At 44.8% G+C, this 19,687-nt stretch overlaps 1 protein-coding gene across 3 annotated transcripts in view; it reads right to left on the bottom strand.

Moving 5' to 3' along the window:
• Positions 1–215: 215 nt before the first annotated feature.
• SMARCC1 (SWI/SNF related, matrix associated, actin dependent regulator of chromatin subfamily c member 1) overlaps positions 216–19,687 on the bottom strand; it is a 182,131-nt gene continuing 162,659 nt past the window's right edge. For 2 of the 3 annotated variants that reach the window (XM_059076999.2, XM_067044362.1), the window contains 2 exons: positions 4,970–5,146; positions 216–2,635 (listed from right to left, as the gene is read on the bottom strand). In XM_059076999.2, coding sequence (XP_058932982.1) covers positions 2,538–2,635; positions 4,970–5,146 — 275 coding nt within the window. In that variant the 3' untranslated portion in view covers positions 216–2,537. Of the gene's footprint in view, positions 2,636–2,915; positions 3,211–4,969; positions 5,147–19,687 lie in introns of those variants that run through there. The other variant, XM_059077001.2, reaches the window with a different exon arrangement.

Raw genomic sequence — 19,687 nt, 5'->3', positions numbered from 1 at the left:
CATCTTTCTCCACTTTGACCATGGAAATAAAAAGTCGGCAAGGCACATCAACCATATGTTCCTTAAGCCTCATGAAGGTGGGAAGGCGGTCAGTCAGTCATGAAACCCGCACCACTGAACATCTATTGATGACCAAGACCAGGTGAGGCTGAATATTTAGACTTCTTGGGACACATGAAGAAACTGGTACATGAACGCAGAGAATGGGACTAGAATCCAGAAATGATGTTCCATTTATTCACTGAAAAAGAGGGAGATTAGGCCTTCTTGATGAACTTCTTCCAATCTCCCAAAACTCCCTCTCTTCACTTTTCCAAAATAACACACTGAGAAACATGTTTGTACAAAAACCACATATTATTCCCCCCCCCCACAAAATCGGGTGGCTGTATTACAGGAATGAAACCAGATCAGACATAAAGAGAAAAAGTCACCACTTATACTGAAACATAACAGTGTAAGAATTCAGGTATTCTGTAGATTACCAGCATAGTAAAAATACTTCCACCTGGATCTTTTAAATTTGAAAGTGATCACATTAAAGACCTGAGGTTACAAGAGACCACAGTATGAACCAGAATTCCATTTTCCTTCTAAGACCTCAGTGGAAAAGGTAAGTATTTGGAATGAGTTTCCTTTGGGAAAGACTGGTGTGAAAGTAAAACCCTGGCCATTGTCAAAAGGCACGGGGGTCTTTCTGGAGTCAAAAGCAATGGAATTAAACTCCAGTAGGAACAAGCTCATTTCCACTCCAAGAGTCCAGAATAAACTCAAAAAAGGAACAAGGTCTCCTTGGTTCCAGTATTCTGATGGTGACCAGGGCCACCTGGTTAGAGGTAACACCTGAGGGTTTGAAAGGCAAATCTTAATTGTGGTTTAATTTTTTTTTTTGCTTTCTGATATTAAGGAAGAAAGTTCGAGGGTGTTTTATAAACACCTTCCCACACCCTCACATATGTAAAGCTTTATAGAATATATAGAAAAGGTATCCAAAAGATGTTCCACTTTGCATTCTAAATGAAACTGCCACTTGAGACTGTGAAGAGGCCAGGTGCTTTGGAAATCAAGCTCTACTCAAAACACCCTTTCCCCACCCATGGAAAGACAGAGGGGAGGGAAGAAGGACAAGAAGAGAAAACCAAGAACTCTTAAGTCACTCATCAGCAGGGGTAGAAATGGGCTCATATTAAGGCATTTTTGTGGCTCTTCCTCTGGAATGGTATTCCACTCTCCTAGCCCGAGCACCTCACCCTCAAAGCATGATGCTCTGATTGCCAAGTGAGTTCCTTGGTACCCACAGCATCTCCCTGACAACCCTGTGATAGATGGAATGTGAGATCTTAGACAGGGAAGGGAGAGGGATGAGAGGCTGTTGATCCTGCCCCAGTTCTCCAATCCCACCCCAAACCTAAAGTACCGCTTCACGAAATCCTTCACCCTGGCTACTGCAAGAGGTAGTTTGGGGACTTGTACCCCCAGCCAACCTAACCAAGTTCCATGAGCTAAAATGTTTATCAGCACTATCTACTTACTTTTTTTTAAGGTTTTTTTTTTTTTTTAAAGAGGGAGAAAAAAAAGAATGCATACAAAGCAGTGAATAGTGGGCTAGATTCATTGGGTGGCCGTTGCCCTAGATGCCCTAAACTTTCCTGGCTAGTCTAGGGAACTAAGGAATGCCTCCCAAGTGCAGCCCTCAAAGCTCACACTGCCCTCAGGAAAACAAGCCCCCCCCGCCCCTGGAATCTAACGAACCATCTGCATAGAAAACCAGAACAGTGGGCCTGGGGAAGAAGTGGATCTATTCTAATGCTTGTGCTCTCCCCTACCAGGGACTAAAGGGGGATGTTCTGCCAGGCAGGCTGGAGGCGCTCACAGTCCCCACTAGGGATGAAATCAGTGGGATCACTTTCCCCATCTCTTTTTAATTCTGGTGCATCCATGTGTGGCAAAAGTCTCATGAACCTTCACCATCAGCACCATTCTTAGCTCAGATAAGCAGAAATAAGGTCACTTAAAATGCCTTAAGGTTTATCCCTTCTGGCTATCCCCTCTGCCCATCACTATTTTTTGGTTCCTATTAACTTAGGATGCTCTCCTTTAAAGCAATAACAACCCGCCTCCCCACCCCCAAAAGAAAAAGATAATGATTATAAAGCATTATCCATAAAAGCATAAGACAAAGCAAAAAAACTGCAGGAGAGCAAAAATGACAGACATAGAAACACTAATGTTGACAGGACCTGCAGATAAACTGTCAGCATACCCCATACCAGGACAGGGAGACGCTGGGTATTTTTAGGATGACCAGGGCACACTGTCACCACAGGCTTCCCCCTGAGAGTTGGAGGAGGACCTAACCCAAGACATGTCAGAGCACGGACAGGGGTGGCAAGAGAAATGGGGAAATATGGGATGTGTGCTTGGGGCTGCAAGAAGAAAAATCCTGAAAGAAACCCAAGGAAGCTGAGGAACACAAGTCCTGTCATCCCCACTCCAGCTGGTGGCGCAGGGCGTGGACGTCCCCTGCATCTTCCAGGTTAGGGCGCAGCCGAGGCTGGTGGGCCTGGAGCAGGAGGTGGAGGGACTCCATCTGCAGGTGGTGGAGGAGGTGGCTGCTGCTGCGGCGGAGGGGGATCTGCAAACACATCCAGAAGTAACTCATCATTGCTGGAAACACAGGGGCTCGGGGAAGAGCCCATTCAGAGAAAACGACTTGAGAAGGAGGTTTCTTTATCGCCTGTGAGGCACTGCTGCTGCTGTGATCTACATGGTGCAGGTCCATCTGGACCTCCAGGTCACTGCTCATGTTGCTTCCCCTGACCCATGAGGTTGGGGGAGTGGGGAGGTGTCTGAATCTGCCCCAATCTCCTTCAAGGCCCACCCCTTCCAAGAATCACTCCAGACCTTTTCAGAACTTAATTATATTTTGATTTTATTGTATTTTAATGGTTCTCGCTGCTAATTTTATTTCTTCAGTTAAATGATAAGCTCGTTCCTGGGCAAGTTCTGTGTCTTCTTTTCTTTCTCTCATAGTGCCTAGCCTAGCTGGGCACAAAATAGATTATCAGAAACTTCTTGCTGATATTAACTATCTCCAGCAGGGCCAGACAGCTTCACTTGAGGCAGCTGCTGACAAGTTGGACAGTCCTGGGAGGCCCCACAGCTCCTGAACTGCAGTCCTTGGATTTTTGGCCAAAACTAGGTCAGGTCCTGAAGGGAACAATTAGTATGAGTGTCTGGGGCTCTTTCCTGTTTCAATTTTAGCTGCTTTTCAAAGGAGCCCCAGATATAATTTAATCCAGGGATTTTTTAACTAGATTTTTCCAGAAATGAAAACATGAAACAAATAATTAAACTGCAGCCTTCCTCACCAGTCAATTCACCCAACTTTCCCCCTAGGAGGTTTCCACCAAACTGCTAAGGCTCTTCAAAGCATTTTGAAGCCCACTGATCTAATCCCTTGTGTCATCTTGCAGTGGAGAAAACCAGGGCCTGAAGACAGGAAGCGACTCGCCTGATGAGGCCTGCCCAGTGCCCTGGAGCCAAGTCAGCGGTTCAGAATCCCTGAAATTCACTTGTGGCAGGAAGTGATCGGGAGCAAACCTTCCACATTCTCAAGGTGCTCCACTGAGGGCCCTTTAGGATGGAATCCTGTACACAAATTGCGGGTTACCAGCAGCACATGACAGTGGTAAAGACCAATGACATTATCTCTGCAAAGGGGATGGGCAAACTGGTCAAACCTCCTTATCAGCCAGCACATTTGTATACTGCCTGTAAGGCGGCAAGGCAAGGATTTTCTTGCCAAGGAAAAGAGGTACCCACTAGACTACGGCCTCTGACCACTGACTCAACAGAGATACCTTTTTCTATTGTTGTGATCCTATACTGACCCAGCTCAATTGCTGTCTTTCTTCTGTGCACCTACTTTGTCCTTGCCCCTGTGGGTCCAATGAGAAAGGAGATGTACCTCTGTCGATAGTCCCTGCCTCCTGGCCCTATGAAGTCTCCCAGAGAACTACAGTGAACTCAAGTCACTTCATAGCCTCGCGTAACTTATGGTAAACCCTGTACTACTATCCACTTGTTCATTTCCTATTTTCCCAACTAAAGCTCCTGGAGGCCAGGAATTCCTATGTGTCCTAGCTCTCTGTATTGTGAACAGGAGCTAACTCCTCCTCACATATGTGACTTCTAAATGGACCTGGGATCAGAGATGTGGCTGGGAACATGGCCACTATCAGCTGCATTTTGAGATCATTACTCCTGGTCTACAGGAGTAAAGAGCAGGCCAGGCTCTTATGCAATCCTCTGGAGGCCAGGGTTGGAGCACAACAAGGGCCCCATGGCAGGAATGAGCTAGCTGGCTTTGCACATACCACCAGGCAGACATCGTTCAGCAGCATCTGCTTTCTCCATGGAGCCTGCTAAGACCTCAAATTCCTTCTCAACACAGCCCCGCATACTCCTTCCTTAGTCTAAGCAGCCACTACGAATGTTATCAAATGGCTACAAGAAACTTGTTATTCCTGCCCTAAACCAGATCCTATTCTTTTCTTTGTACCTACCACTTTTAAACCCTGAATCCATAAAAGGCTCCTATAGGGAAAATAACTGCCAGTAGCTCTGTATGTCTTCCAAGATTCAAATTACATAGGCTTAATAAGGCGTGGGCAAGGCATGCCCCTGGCCTCCCAACAGACCCTGGAGTCACAAGTGCATGCCATGAAGGCTATGTATGGCATAAGAGCCCGACTAACTGGGAGCACTTTGCACTCATCACCTGGGTACCTGTCCATCAGGGGTGCTGAAGAGCAATGACTAAAAAATCAGTCTTTTGGAACCCACTCTTACAGGTCATACTGTCCATGGACCTGTCAAACCCCAGAGAGAACAAAAAGCCTGCCTCCCTGTGTACAGCCCTCCCTAAAAGACCCGGGGGTAATGCATCTCCCACCTTGCTACTTACACATGCCGTTAGGTGCCGAGAGGGGTACCCGGGGTCCTAAGATGTTTCCTGGGATTGGAGGCATACCAGGAGGGGTAGGGCCACTCCCAGGGGGGTGGATGTTGGCTGCAACGGTGGACATCATGCGGCCTGGCATGGGCTGCCCAGGCATCATGGAACCTGGACCTGGTATCTGACCTGTGGAGGGAGATTTAAAGTACTGAGGTAAATGTACTAGGAAAAAAAGGAATCAATTCACTGCCCGAGACTACTAAATACAGACAAATACCTAACCCCCCAAAACAATTAGATCAACAGAGCAATAATCTGTAATAATCTCTCTGTCCAGCTTTTAATTTGGGGTGGGGTGGGGGGACAGAGGGATAATGGGGCAGATCTGTGAAGTGAATGATTACCCTAAACCCTGCTATAGGTAGGCAGTAGCTGTAAGCAGCAGTTACCAAACATCCTTAAAAGAAAGCATTCATTCTGGTTAGTTTGGGTGAACAATGGATTGTCCAATATCTTCCCGACACAAAATGCCAAGCAAAGACCACAGGGAGTGGAGAGAAGGACTTTAACAGCAAGTCAGTGCACAGTCCAAGGACTGAAGCTCAGTCCAGATTGAGCTTCACGCACAGGCTATGTGGGAATGTGTATGCCTGAAAGGGTATTGATCACTACTGTGAAATCACAATTAAAAAGGGATTCTAATTGGAATCCTAAAGTCCTGTTCACAAAAAATCTCTCCCTCTCCCCCCAACCAGGAAGCACCAGCTCTGGAGAAACATGGTGGGGGAGACACACGGGAAACATGCAACTCCTTCACCTCTTCCTATTGCTTTGATGTGCATAATGGGAGACGCTAGATATAAGGACAATGAAACATCTCCTGCATTCAGTTTCACACTGAGTCTTTAGAACTTTCAGCAAACTCTTTCTGTAAAGAGCCAGATAGTAAGTATTTGGACTTGGCAGGCCATATGGCCTCTTTCACAACTATTTAACTTTGCTACTGTAGTATGAAGGCAGTCAGACAATGTGTAACAAATAGGTTACCTAGACATCTTTATTTATGGACTCTGAAATGTGAATTTCACATAATTTTCATGTGACATAAACATTCTTTCAAGTTTTCCCCAACCACTTAAACTGTAAAAACCATTCTTAGCCTATGGCCCGGAGATAGGCCAGATTTGGTTGCAGTTAGCCAATCCTCCCTTAGATATGGTGGTGGATATGTATTAGTTCTTCAACTCAGCAGTCTGGCTCCTGGGCTTGGCTTTAAAGAGCCACAAACAAAGGAGAATTGTTTAATGGGCACAAACCAAGGCTGAAGCTATATATAAAGACAAATTATAATCTCTACAGAATAAGGAAAGAGAATCTATTGTAGTTTTTTCTTTCTTTCTTTTTTAAATCTAGGGACATTAACACACCTATGTAAGGTCAACTATATGAAACTGAATACAGGCTTCTAGGCACAGTCCTGAGACAGCTGGAAATAAGAACGCTTGAGGTTCAAGCTTGGAAGATGGGACTACCGGACAGCTAACTGGCAACTAAAATATATAGAGCAGTACTGGAGATAACTCAAATGAAGAATTCTGTCAGTGCTTAGAAAAACGCCTGTCTTAAGAAAGACACACAAAGCTTCAAGGCTCACACCGTCTATTTCCAGTGTCTGTTCCATGAGCCAGGACTCAAAGAGTGGAGCCTTTCACTACAGGATGTCAATGAAGAGAACCCCAGTGAGATACAAGAGTCAGGAAGAGAAGTGGTCCACTGTCTTTGGGGGACTACTTTTTAAAAGCATAGGGAGGCATCAACTTTATGCCTCAGAATGAAAAGAACAGCAAGTTTTGGGTCCTCTGGCCCACCTTCCTGTGCTCTATAATGCAATCATGCAAAAGTGCAGCAGAGGAGCCCCAGAGGCCCATCTGCTGGAGGACAACTTGATCAAATCACCTCAGAGAAAGCAAGAGCAGGTGCTGGGCTGACACTACCACTACTCCTACACCACTGAACTTCAGTAATTAAAGCTGGGTGCCTGTGCCACAGTGCTAGGACAGATTTAGGCCGTGCTGAAGAGTCTATCCACGTAGGGAATGACACAAGAGATAAAAAAAAACAAATGCCAAGTATATTACAAGCCATACAAGGATGAGTACACATGAAGGTGTGGCAGGCAAATCAAGGGAAAACTATGGAAGAAGCAAGTAAAAGAAAACAATACCTTCTGATTAACTAAGACCAACTTTGTGAATGACTTGGGACTTTGGATAACGTGTATATAAAGTGAAGGAGGGGAATTAGGAACAGGATAACAGCAGACTATCCTAAGCACAAGGCCTAGCCTGAGTTACACAATCAGAAAATAATATTGTTCCATTTATACGTAGCATCTTCATACTCACCATCCCCTCTGAGGTAACTGCATCACCTTATTATCTATTACCTGCATTTCACCAAGGAGTAACAAGCTCAAAAGGTTATTTAAAAAAATGCCCAGGCTACAGAGCCAAATTGTCCACGCTTGGTTTGTGTGACATGAATCAAAGCAAAGGCGACCGGATGAGTCACACACACAGAATGGGATGAGGGACTTGGCCGGTAAGGCTACAGGGGACTGGGTGAAAGGCTTTGGAGAAATGAGGAAGAACATGGGCCTGATTTTCTGTGTGATGGAAAGCTTTAAGAAGGGATGCAGGGCTTCCCTGGTGGCGCAGTGGTTGAGAGTCCGCCTGCCGATGCAGGAAACACGGGTTCGTGCCCTGGTCCGGGAAGATCCCACATGCCTCGGAGCAACTAAGCCCGTGAGCCATGGCCGCTGGGCCTGCGCGTCCGGAGCCTGTGCTCCGCAATGGGAGGGGCCACAACAGTGAGAGGCCCACATAACGCAAAAAAAAAAAAAAAAAAAAAAAGAAGGGATGCAGAGGAGTCTGAGCCTAGAGCAGAGGAAGAGAGCTTTTGCAGAGAAGCAGGGGCTACATGAGGGCAGGATAAGTAGATAAGAGCTGAGAACAGCACCCTACAGGCTTCCTGAGGATGGGTAAGAGAACGAGGAGGAGTGAGTATGACGATGAGAAGGAGAAAGAATTCGGGTTTGGCACCTAACTGGCATGTGAAGTGTAGAGAATGGGGAAGGACTTTTGCTTTGGGAACAGGAGGTGCAGAATTGACTGTCATTCCAGTGGAACACAGACATGGGGTGAAGGGAAGATAGAGAACTCTCAAAGTTTCCAATAGGCAATAAGTAGCACACACAGAGGCTTATTATTCTAAGAATCAGGGTCTGTCCTCTGTAACTCTCCCAGCTTCCTTCCTACCAAACACCTGTGAGGCCATTACTAAACACAATGCTTTTTTTCCCCACTCTCTTGAGTCTCTACTAATGATTCTCTGATGGTATTCCAGGTGGTGAGACAGGGCAAGAGGAGATACTTTTGCTATTGTTGGGGGCAGGTGGCCTAGTATGATGTCCAGACCTACAGAATCCCAACCTGGAGATGAAAGAACACTTTCAATGGACTTGCTGTGATGAATGGAAGCTATTCACTAGAACAGATAATACGGCCCGTGTTTATCAATGGGTGCAGATTCCCTCCTTCTATCCAGTTCAACCTGGACAAGAGGCCTTGAGCAAGTCAGGAAGAACATTTTGCCAGCCTGTCTCAGGTCTCTCTCGCCAGAAAACTGACAGCAGAACACTGAAGAATGCCTTTACAAAAAGGCCAGAAAGAGTACTGAGTAAGGGAGAAAGAAAGAAGAGCATAGACCAGGTGTGTGCTAAGTGATAAGACACACAACTGTTCAGTCCTAACCAATGTCATCCACAACAGTCTGACAGAGTTTTTATAGTTTGATGTCTAGTTGTCCAAACTCCTGGCTGACCAGTGAACATCCCAGTCACATACCAATACCATCTCGACAGGGAAAGTGAAGATGAACGTGACTGGAAGCTGAACAGTGCAATCTCACTTCCACTTCACGCCGACCCAGATGAGTGGGTTTTGGACAAGTCATTTAGGATGCCTGGAGCCTCAGTTTCCTGAGATTATTATAAAGAGTGATGCTAAATATCTGCTGTATTCTCTCTGTATGATTGGGGAAACTGTTTATTTCGTATGGTGCCTTATTATGTCACTGGCTCTGCCTTATGAGAGACAGGGCAAATATTCTCATTTTACAGACAGTAAACAGAAGCTCAGAAAAGTTAAGAGACTTCTTTACAGTTACAGAACTTGTAAGAGGAATGAGATCCAAGTCTTCTGATTCTAAATCCAATTCTCTTTCTACCACACTATTCTGTGCTCAAATGAAACAGTTCCTGTGAAAGGACTTAATATAACAGTCAGCATTTAAAAAAAAAACAACTAAGATGTAAACTTTAATTCCAAACACCATGTTTTCTTCTTCACTATATCAACAATAAGGAAACTGCTCTGCTTCCTGCAATAAATAATTTTATCAAATATACTTTCCAGCACCTTGCAGTGGGTTGGATGGTGGCCCCCAAACAGATAATGCACACGTTCTTATATCTGGAACCTGTAAATGTAACCATATTTGGAAAAAGCATCTTTGCAGATTTAAGTTAAGGACCTTGAGTTAAGATCATCCTAGATTATCCTGGTGGGCCTTATATCCAATGACAAGTGTTCTTATATGGGACACATGGAGGAAAAGACACAGAGGAGAAGGAAGGTAAAGACAGAGTAAAGAGAGATGTGGCCACAAGCCAAGGAATGCTACCAGACACCAGAAGCTGGAAGATGCAATGAACACTCTTCCCTAGAGCCCCTGGAGGGAACATGACCTTGCTCTAGCAGCTCCCAGAATTGTGAGACCTACATTTCTGTTGTTGTAAGTTATCACGTTTATGAAAGGGGAAAACAAAGACTGAGTAGCTCACCCAATGTCATAAAGTGTATAAATAGGGGAGCCCAGCTCTGACCTGGGTACTCTGGCTTCAGATCTGGTGTTTGCAATACAGTACACTCTGAGGATGAAGGTCTGGAGAAAGGGGGCCCATCTGTCTTCCAGCAGACTATGTGATACAAACCCTGCTGCCAATAAAGTGATGGGTCAGTTATTCAACCCACACCTAGCTCTAGAAACAATCTGGCAAAGAGGAATCAGTGGCACATGGACACAAGATGATACCTACCAAAACACACTGGGATAAGCCTTGCAGACTCGGCTGTCAGGCCCATCAGTGCTGTTTCCAAAGCTACCTGCTCAGCGGCAGTGGCCCATTTACCTATTTCCCTACATCTTTACGACAAGCTGGGATAGAGTAGCTTTAGGGTTTTCCAAGGCTATTTGCCCAACAGCTGGAAAAAACCTTTCCTTTCTCTGCTATAAATCCTGAAGCTTTCTGTAAAACAAAGTTCTTCTATCCTCCTATCACAAACAGAGCCATAAAGCCACTGGGGTATGGGTGTTTAAGGTATGAGAGGACAATGGCTCCTTGGGAAAGGTGGCAGCAAAAAGGAAGAAGTAGAAGAAAAACAGTTTACTTCCACTGTGGGACCTTGCACAGACAAACATTTCTCAGGAAAGCAAGAAGCACCAAGAGTGAGGCAATGCCCCTGTGCCATCCAGAGGTGCTGGTGTGCCTACGGCAGTGGATTTAGAGGACAAGGAGGGGACAGAATGTTGCTCTGAGCTGGGGCCTGTCACGTCCCAGGCAAAGACAGTTGTCTCATGGAATCCTTCAGGTTGTTAGGAAGACTGAAGTAAGAGCCCAGTTTCAAGATAAGGACTAAATCTCAGAGAGGCTATGGAATTTGGTTGAAAGTCACAAGGAACAAGAGACTGAGCTGTCTGACCCTGAGGCTCATTCTCCTTTTCTTTACACCACTCTGCCTTAAAAGGGTATTTCTTTCCGTGGAAAAGCCGATTTCTGTTTTTTAAAAAAATAAATTTATTTATTTTGTTTTTGACTGTGTTGGGTCTTTGTTGCCGCGCGCGGGCTTTCTCTATTTGCAGCAGGCAGGGGCTACGCTTTGTTGCGGTGTGTGGGCTTCTCATTGCAGTGGCTTCTCTTGTTGCGGCGCACGGGCTCAGTAGTTGTGGCATGCAGGCTCAGTAGTTGTGGCTCGCGGGCTCTAGAGTGTAGGCTCAGCAGTTGTGGTGCAAGGGCTCAGTTGCTCCACAACATGTGGGATCTTCCCGGACCAGGGCTCGAACCCGTGTCCCCTGCACTGGCAGGTGGATTCTTAACCACTGCGCCACCAGGGAAACCCAACACCTGTCCTTTTGAAATCTAAATGTCCTTGGGGTTTTCTGGTTTCTGATATAGGGCTCACCACTTTTTTTTTTGAATTTATTTATTTTTATTTATTTATTTTTGTTTGTGTTGATTCTTCATTGCTGCACGCAGGCTTCCTCTAGTTGTGGCAAGCGGGGGCCACTCTTCATTGCGGTGCGTGGGCTTCTCATTGGGGTGGCTTCTCTTGTTGCAGAGCACAGGCTCTACACACACGGGCTTCAACAGTTGTGGCACGTGGGCTCAGTAGTTGTGGCGCACTGGCTTAGTTGCTCCACAGCATGTGGGATCTTCCCAGACCAGGGCTTGAACCCGTGTCCCCTGCATTGGCAGGCAGATCGTACCACCAGGGAAGCCCCTCACCACTTTTAAATGGATGACAATGTCTGAAGGCATTTCCATTAACTCTTAATAAACATGAAGAAGTCTGACCTACAGATACCGAAAATAAACCGGAGCAGGCCTTACCAAACAAAATAAAGGGTGTGTATATGTACTTTCCATTAAAAAAAAAATTCAGGTGTTTCCTTTTCCAGTAGAGAGGAAGGTGAGAGATAGAGAGATGTGGCTTCAGAACAGCAGTATCAAAGCATATACTGGTGGGAGTCTGACCTACATACAAGCTTTTTTTTTTTTTTTTTAAACAGCAGGCATCTGAAGCCTGAAAAATGGAAAGGTTTGCTAAAATTAGGCTTTGCCTAGTGAAAAAATCCCTCACACTCTCAGGTTTATTAGATCTTATACTAAAGCATTACGGCCACCATGCCTAAGAGAATATTAAGGATTTTATTTTTATTCTTTGGGATGGGAGAGGCAGGTGGGTAAGGAACACAAAACTAGGAAAGGGAACCTATGAATTTCCAATCTTAAGCACATTTCATTGCTGTTTCTAACCATCCATGGCAAACTCTCTGGCTGAGTCTCCCAGAGAACAGAACTAACAATCGGGGCCAAGCGAGGGGAAGCCCAGGCTCCTCGGAGATTGCTCCTCCTGCAGCAGCTTCCGGGGGGCACAGAGGCTCTTTGTTGAAGACTGTGCCCTCACTGTTCTCTCTGTGAGGATAACCTGCTACTCCGGAAAGTGGCACAGCAGCCTTGTTATCACATCATGCAAGTAGGACCAAAGGCACCGCAGATAATAAAGACTTGACTGATGTGACGAGCTAGTCCTTTTTCCTCTTCAGTGTAGGGCTCTGAGTTGGGTGGAGAGAGGAAGCTGGGAAGTGATGAGTAGTTGTAATCCTTTCCTAAGTAGTATTTCCCACAGGGAGGGTTCTGTAAGTGGGTCTAACTTGGGGGCTTAAAAGTCAAGTGCCTAATGCCTTGCTTGAAATTTCCTTGAACAACCAATATTTTACTAACTGATGCAAAATATTCTTGTTTTATTATTAAAACATCTCTACCATCCCTGAGTTCTCATCAAATCAGATCAATTCCTACTCTGATTTTTCTTAGGCACTTCTAAAAATTCTTATATTATTAATGAGGAAACCATGAAGATATTTAAACCAACATGTCCTTTTCTCTCTACTTTTCACACACAGAGACACATAACAAAGGCTTCCCCAATGCAGGTGGCTCACTCCAGATCCATGAGGCACGAATACTCAAGAATGCCTCATTTACTTTTTTTTTTTTTGCGGTATGCGGGCCTCTCACTGTTGTGGCCTCTCCCGTTGAGGAGCACAGGCTCCGGACGCGCAGGCTCAGCGGCCATGGCTCACAGGCCCAGCCGCTCCGCGGCATGTGGGATCTTCCCAGACCAGGGCACGAACCCGTGTCCCCTGCATCAGCAGGCGGACTCTCAACCACTGCGCCACCAGGGAAGCCCTACTATTTATTTTTTATTTTTTTATTTTTTTATTTTTTGGTATGCGGGCCTCTCACTGTTGTGGCCTCTCCCGTTGCGGGGCACAGGCTCCGGATGCGCAGGCTCAGCGGCCATGGCTCACGGGCCCAGCCGCTCCGCGGCATGTGGGATCTTCCCGGACCGGGGCACGAACCTGTAATCCCCTGCATTGGCAGGCGGATTCTCAACCACTGCGCCACCAAGGAAGCCCCCTACTATTTACTTTTAATAGAACTTTATTGGAGTATAATTGCTTTACAATACTGTGTTAGTTTCTGTTGTACAACAAAGTGAATCAGCCATATGCATACACATGTCCCCATATCCCCTCCCTCTTGAGCCTCCCTCCCATCCTCCCTATCCCACCCCTCTAGGTCATCGCAAAGCACCAAGCTGATCTCACTGTGCTACACTGTTGCTTCCCACCAGCCAACTATTGTACGTTTGGGAGTTTATATATGTCGATGCTACTCTCACTTTGCCCCAGCTTCACCCTTCCACCCCACATCATCAAGTCCATTCTCTATGTCTACCTCTTTATTCCTGCCCTGCAACTAGGTTCAAAAGCCCAATGGGGAGGGCAGAGCTTACACTGCACTTACATACTGGATATTTAGGTAATCCTCCTGTAAATACACCTGGCCCTCCGTTCCTCCATATCCATGGGATCTGCATCCATGGATATAGAGGGCTGACTGAATTCACTGTACAGTGCCATTTTATATAAGAGACTTGAGAATCCATGAATACTCATGCATCCCCCATTGGGGCTCCTGGAACCAATCCCTGGTGGATACTGAGGGATGACTGTAGGTGCCAAGGCCCCTGGAGGGTACCCCCTGCAGTCAGAAATGTCCTCCTTGCTGACAATCAAGAACACCTCAGAAAACAGCAGCCACTACCCAGGCCACTCTCCTTCGTTCCCCATGTGCTGTCATGAACACAATGGTCCAGGGTGTGGGCAAGGGATACCATGCATGTGCTCAAGAAGTGATGGCTGTCATGACTATTCACCTTGTGCCATTTAGAATGGCAGTGTTACAGGAAGAGCTAGTACGCCTTTAATTTAGGAATCACTTCATGAAATCACACTGTTTTTCGATTTAAATGAAAAGACGACGTGTAGTGCTGTGTATTTTATGAAGATCAACAAAACCTAAGGGTGGTATAAGGATGGCTATGGCCACCTCCAGTTTCCATTTGCCAACTTTATACTATAGATTCTTCCTTTGACTATCTATCTGTTTGGTGGAAACAAATCAACTTGGGACACTATCACAGGTAAGAACAAAACCTACAAAAAGCTGGATCTCCCAGGTGAGTTACGAGTAGGACCAAATAATAAAAGCCCAGGAAGAGAGACAGCAGCATGCAGATGGTATTCTCTATACAAAAATTCTAAGCATTTGAATGAATTAAAGGGGTGGAGGGGAGGACTGCAGAGGTACAAACTAAATGGAATATGTACAGGTGTCAGTTTATACTAGCCCCACTGGTGCCTGGGTCCATACGTGTTTGACAGTCTGGGAGATTCACAACAATGAGCCATATTTTAATGGGCTCTACCACTAACTGATGGCCAGTTATGTGGAGAAAGATTACATGTGATTTATCTACAAAATTATTTAAATTCTAAGAAGTCAGAGAGCTGGACAAATTCACCACTCAGTAATAAATTTGTCTTGACCTTCTTCTCACCAGTTCCCCAACCTTGCTGGTTTTCAGAGGTTGATTTTTCTCCTTCCTTCACACACCATAAATTCTGACCAAACACCAAAACCTAGCAAACTGACTGGATAATTACCCTCAGCTCCTAACATAAACGCTGAGGCCCGCTAACTTTTCTAGAACCTAGGAAATATTAGTTGGAAGGACCATGCTCCCATTCATTAACTTACACCTGTGGCAAATAAGAGACTAAAGCTCTTCTCCACCTAAAACACTACCAACTCCCTCACTTGCTTTGATATATAAGGCCTCTTTAGCCAATTTCTAGAATATGGTGTACGAGACTCAGCTGTTACAATACAATCAGCCTTTTCTGAACTGTCGATATTAAGAAAGCCTTTAATTAGTGCGTTCAATTTATTTTTATTCATTTTACATTCCAACACACCCGATTTCTACATTGTAACTCCAAAACAATCTCACAAAAGGGGAAACTATGAAAAATGACTACCTTGAGCTGCTGGAACTCTCATACACTGCTAGAGAGAATATAAACTGGCATTATCATTTTGGCAAAATTTTGGCAGCATCAACTAATGTGAATACACGGATATCCTAAGACCCATTCTAGACACATAACAAATTCCACCACTTAGGGGCACACACAACAGAAATGTATACCTATGTCTCCAAAAGACATGTGCACATTCATGTTCACAGCAGGAGTTACTATTCGTAGTAACTAAAATGGAAATGAATCAAATGTCCATCAACAGGAGAATGGATTAATAAATCATGGTAGAGCCCCACAGTAGACACATACAACAAGAAGAAAGAACAGCAAGAGCCAAAGACATGTACAGCAAGAATGAAAGAAGGCAAACAAACAAAAATCAGTATGTGATTCTATCCAGATAACATTCAAAACCAGCCCAGGGACTTCCCTGGCGATGCAGTGGTTAAGAATCTGCCTGCCAATGCAGGGGACATGGGTTCGATCCCTGGCCCAGGAAGACCCCACATGCAGAGGAGCAACTAAGCACGTGCGCCACAACTACTGAGCCTGCACTCTAGACCCCGCGTGCCACAACTACTGAAGCCCTCACATCCTAGAGCCCGCGCGCCGCAACTACTGAGCCCACACACCATGACTACTGAAGCCCACGTGCCTACAGCCTGTGCTCTGCAACAAAGGAAGCCACTGAAATGAGAAGCCCATGCGCTGCAATGAAGAGTAGCTCCCACTTGCCACAACTAGAGAAAGACCGCGTGCAGCAATGAAGACCCAACGCACCCCCCCAAGAAACCCCCCAAAAATCCCCCAAATCCCCAGCCCACCTAGTCTATGATATTAGACATCGGGACAGTTGTTACCCAAGGGCAGGAAGGAGACTGAGATGGGTATGAGGGGGCTTCTGGGTACTAGTTACACAGGTATATTCTCTTTGTTAAAAATCATCAAGCAGGGCTTCCCTGGTGGCACAGTGGTTGAGAATCCGCCTGCCGATGCAGGAGACACGGGTTCGTGCCCTGGTCCGGGAAGATCCCACATGCCGCGGAGCAACTAAGCCCGTGAGCCATGGCCGCTAGGCCTGCGCGTCCGGAGCCTGTGCTCCGCAACGGGAGAGGCCACAGCAGTGAGAGGCCCGCATACCGCAAAAAAAAAAAAAAAAAAAAAAAAAAAAAATCATCAAGCAAAATACTTATGGCTTGTGTATTTTTCCATATGTACATTACATTTCAATAAAAAATGTTTAAGAAAAGAGGGACTTCTCTGGAGGTCCAGTGATTAAGAGTCCATGTTTCCACTGCAGGGGGTGCGGGTTCGATCCCTGGTTAGGGGGACTAAAATCCCACACACAGCATGGCGTGGCCAAAAAAAAAGGGAGGGAGGGAAGGAAGAAGGGAGGGAGGGAGGGAGGGAGGGAGGGAGGAAGGGAGGAAGGAAGAATAGTTTTTAAAATAGATTTTAAATAACACTCTCATCATACACACAATGATCATTTTCTTTAAAATTCACTGAAGGAAAGTCTATTTCTGTGAGAAAGTAAAAAGAGAAACATAAACTATTTTTATTCTAAAGGCTATTTTATGAACCCTAGTTTTTTACCACTCTCTCCCTAAAAGAAGAGCTGTATCTGAGTCTGCTCTAAATCCCCTTGGTCCTCCATCACGGGAGGTGGCATCGTGACATCATTTTGGAATAGAAGGAGCCCAGTATGAACCCTGGCTCCACCATGCAGCAAGGAGACATGGCCTTGGCATGCACCAGCTCTTCAACTGTAAAGGCAGGACAATGAGAAGTAAGCAAAAATACTGGGGGTGAAGGGCCTGGCATACAAACACCTGTTCTCACCAGGATGTAATTTAGAAAAAAAGGTAGAAGGGTATCTTCTAAATGCAGATGGTGGAGCTCCTGAGAAGTTCTCTGTGAACAGTTACTGTGGATGATGATGCTTTAGCAACATTAAGAACCAAATACCAAGGAGCCACAGCGAACCCCTTCCTAAACATTTATCCCAAGAGTTTTAGGAATTAAATTTTTAAAGTAACTGTTTTTGAAAAATCACTTTGTGATCATCACTCTGTTAAGCATTCATAACTTTTAACTTGGAAGAAAATTAGATCTCAGAGAGGTTTTAAGATCCACTCAAGCTGACAGACAGGAAAACTGAGAAATAAAGTATCCTGTGTCATGAGCCTGGCAGACTTCTAAAACTATCTCCACAAATGTCATTTAGACCAAGTGGCAAGTCGGATGATGGTAGCAAATTCCACAACTGCAATTTAATAGTGTGAGAGAGAGAGAGAGAGAGAGAGAGAGAGAGAGAGAGAGAGAGAGAGAGAGAGAGAGAGAGAGAGAGAGTGTGTGTGTGTGTGTGTGTGTGCGCGCAAGTGCGTATGAAAATGAATGCTTCCCAAAGTCAACCTAGCCCCATTTTTCGGTCAATGCAGTAAGAACTAATGTCTAAACATGTTTGGGGTTGTAAATTAAAAATTCATGTTGGTAACATAAATTGTCAGATCATAGTTTTTTTTGTCATGGCTTCCTCAGGCAAACATGCCTGGTTATTTCCATGAGATTTAGAAATTCTGTCATTTGAGGAAGTCAGGGCAACTGACATTAGTCATGTTGGGAATCTTCTCAGGCCTCCAAGGGTCTTTCTATTTTTATTTCAGCTCATCTCTACATGCCCTGGCCAGAGAACTTGCATTCCTCCCCAGAAAGCACAAATTTTGGCTCTGGCAGGCACTTGACACATGTATAAAGTACCTATAAAAATCTTACAGGAAGACTGTTACTAAAGCAATGTAATACACAGCACACAGCCATACATATTACCGTCTAGGAAGGGAAGGAATATTGCAGGGGGTGGGGGGGGGATGCTGAAATTAAAGGTATATTTTAGGTTTAATGATGTCAGTAGTTAAGTTTGGAAGAATCGAGAGCTCGACTTCCAAGGTTGTTAAAATGTGGTGAATAGTTGCCAACCTGAAGGGGAACCCGTGAGCTAAAAGATGAGACAATTTGAGCATGAAAATGAGTAAGGTCCATAATAGATTGAAACACGTAAGAATATATAAATTCACAATACTAAAAACATACACACACAACAGAAAAAAAACCCTTATTGGTAACCTTTGGAGACTGTGTGTGTGGCGGGGGTAACTTGGCAGAGGGGTTGAACTCATTATTAAGGTAACTGATAAATAAAGGGAAAGGATGAAGCATTTATCCAGTCTTTCCTAAGGATTGATTTTCAAGGTAACTAAATGATTGGTGAAGAAAAGCTTTTTAAATAAAAGAATCACTGCTAATAAATGTAGAATATAAATAAATGCAGACAGAATAATAAATTTAGAAATCTTACCATTTTGCAACACTTGATAAAATAACTGACCTAGGTCTCAATGGCAGGTAAAATCTTAAGTGAGTCTAATGGAGAACTCTGCAACACCAGAACCACTGACCAATATGAACGCCACCAAGAACCAACATTACAGGAAAAATGCCTGCACTGCCAAAGTGAACTTGAACCTGCTAAAATATCCAGCGCCATCCTGTGGTTTATTTATGGGAGATGTGTGGGAGGGAGGAGAGGGGGAAGGATATGTGAAATGACACCATGCACTTGGAGTGCACGATCGGGCACAGCCAAACACATGAATGGCATTTTAAAAAAGAAAGAAAAAAGGGAGGGTGAATTGTTAACATGTAAAAATAGATTTAAGAGAACTATTAGTGAATTCAAACAAATGAAGCATTCAAAGACATTTAATTAATGTTATTAGGAATTATGGTTACTTTTGTTGGGTGTAATATAGTAGGTTATGTTAAAGAATAAGATTTCCATTGGTTAGAGATACCTTTTTTTTGTTTTTTTTTGTTTTTTGCAGAACGTGGGACTCTCACTGTTGTGGCCTCTCCCGTTGTGGAGCACAGGCTCCGGACGTGCAGGCTCAGCAGCCATGGCTCACAGGCCTAGCTGCTCCGCGGCATGTGGGATCCTCCCGGACCGAGGCATGAACCTGTGTCCCCTGCATCGGCAGGCGGACTCTCAACCACTGTGCCACCAGGGAAGCCCTAGAGATACGTTTTGAAGTCTCTCTCTCACACCAAAGTGAGGAGGAAGAGATAAAATGTTGATAATTTTGAAGCTGTGCAATAGGTATTTGGGGGATTATTATGCTATTCTCTCTACTTTTGTCTACAGTAGAAGATTTCTATAACAAAAAGCTAAGAATGGCAGAAAGGTGATGATTGCTATCATAAGAGTTCATTGTGCTATTCTTTGTGTGTGTGTCTATCTTTGAGAATGTCTATAAATTTTTTTAAAAAATGTAGACAATCCAAGGACGAATTTTTAAGGATCTCTGGGATATATTGCGGACCCACCCAAGAAAAAGGCATAATGCCAAGAGGACCCTGGAAAGAGAACATGGCAGG

The sequence above is a fragment of the Kogia breviceps genome, chromosome 10 (genome assembly GCF_026419965.1).
Source record: "Kogia breviceps isolate mKogBre1 chromosome 10, mKogBre1 haplotype 1, whole genome shotgun sequence".
NCBI lineage: Eukaryota > Metazoa > Chordata > Mammalia > Artiodactyla > Physeteridae > Kogia > Kogia breviceps.
Note: the sequence above shows the minus strand (reverse complement) of the source record. Positions and strands in the feature narration are given on the sequence as shown.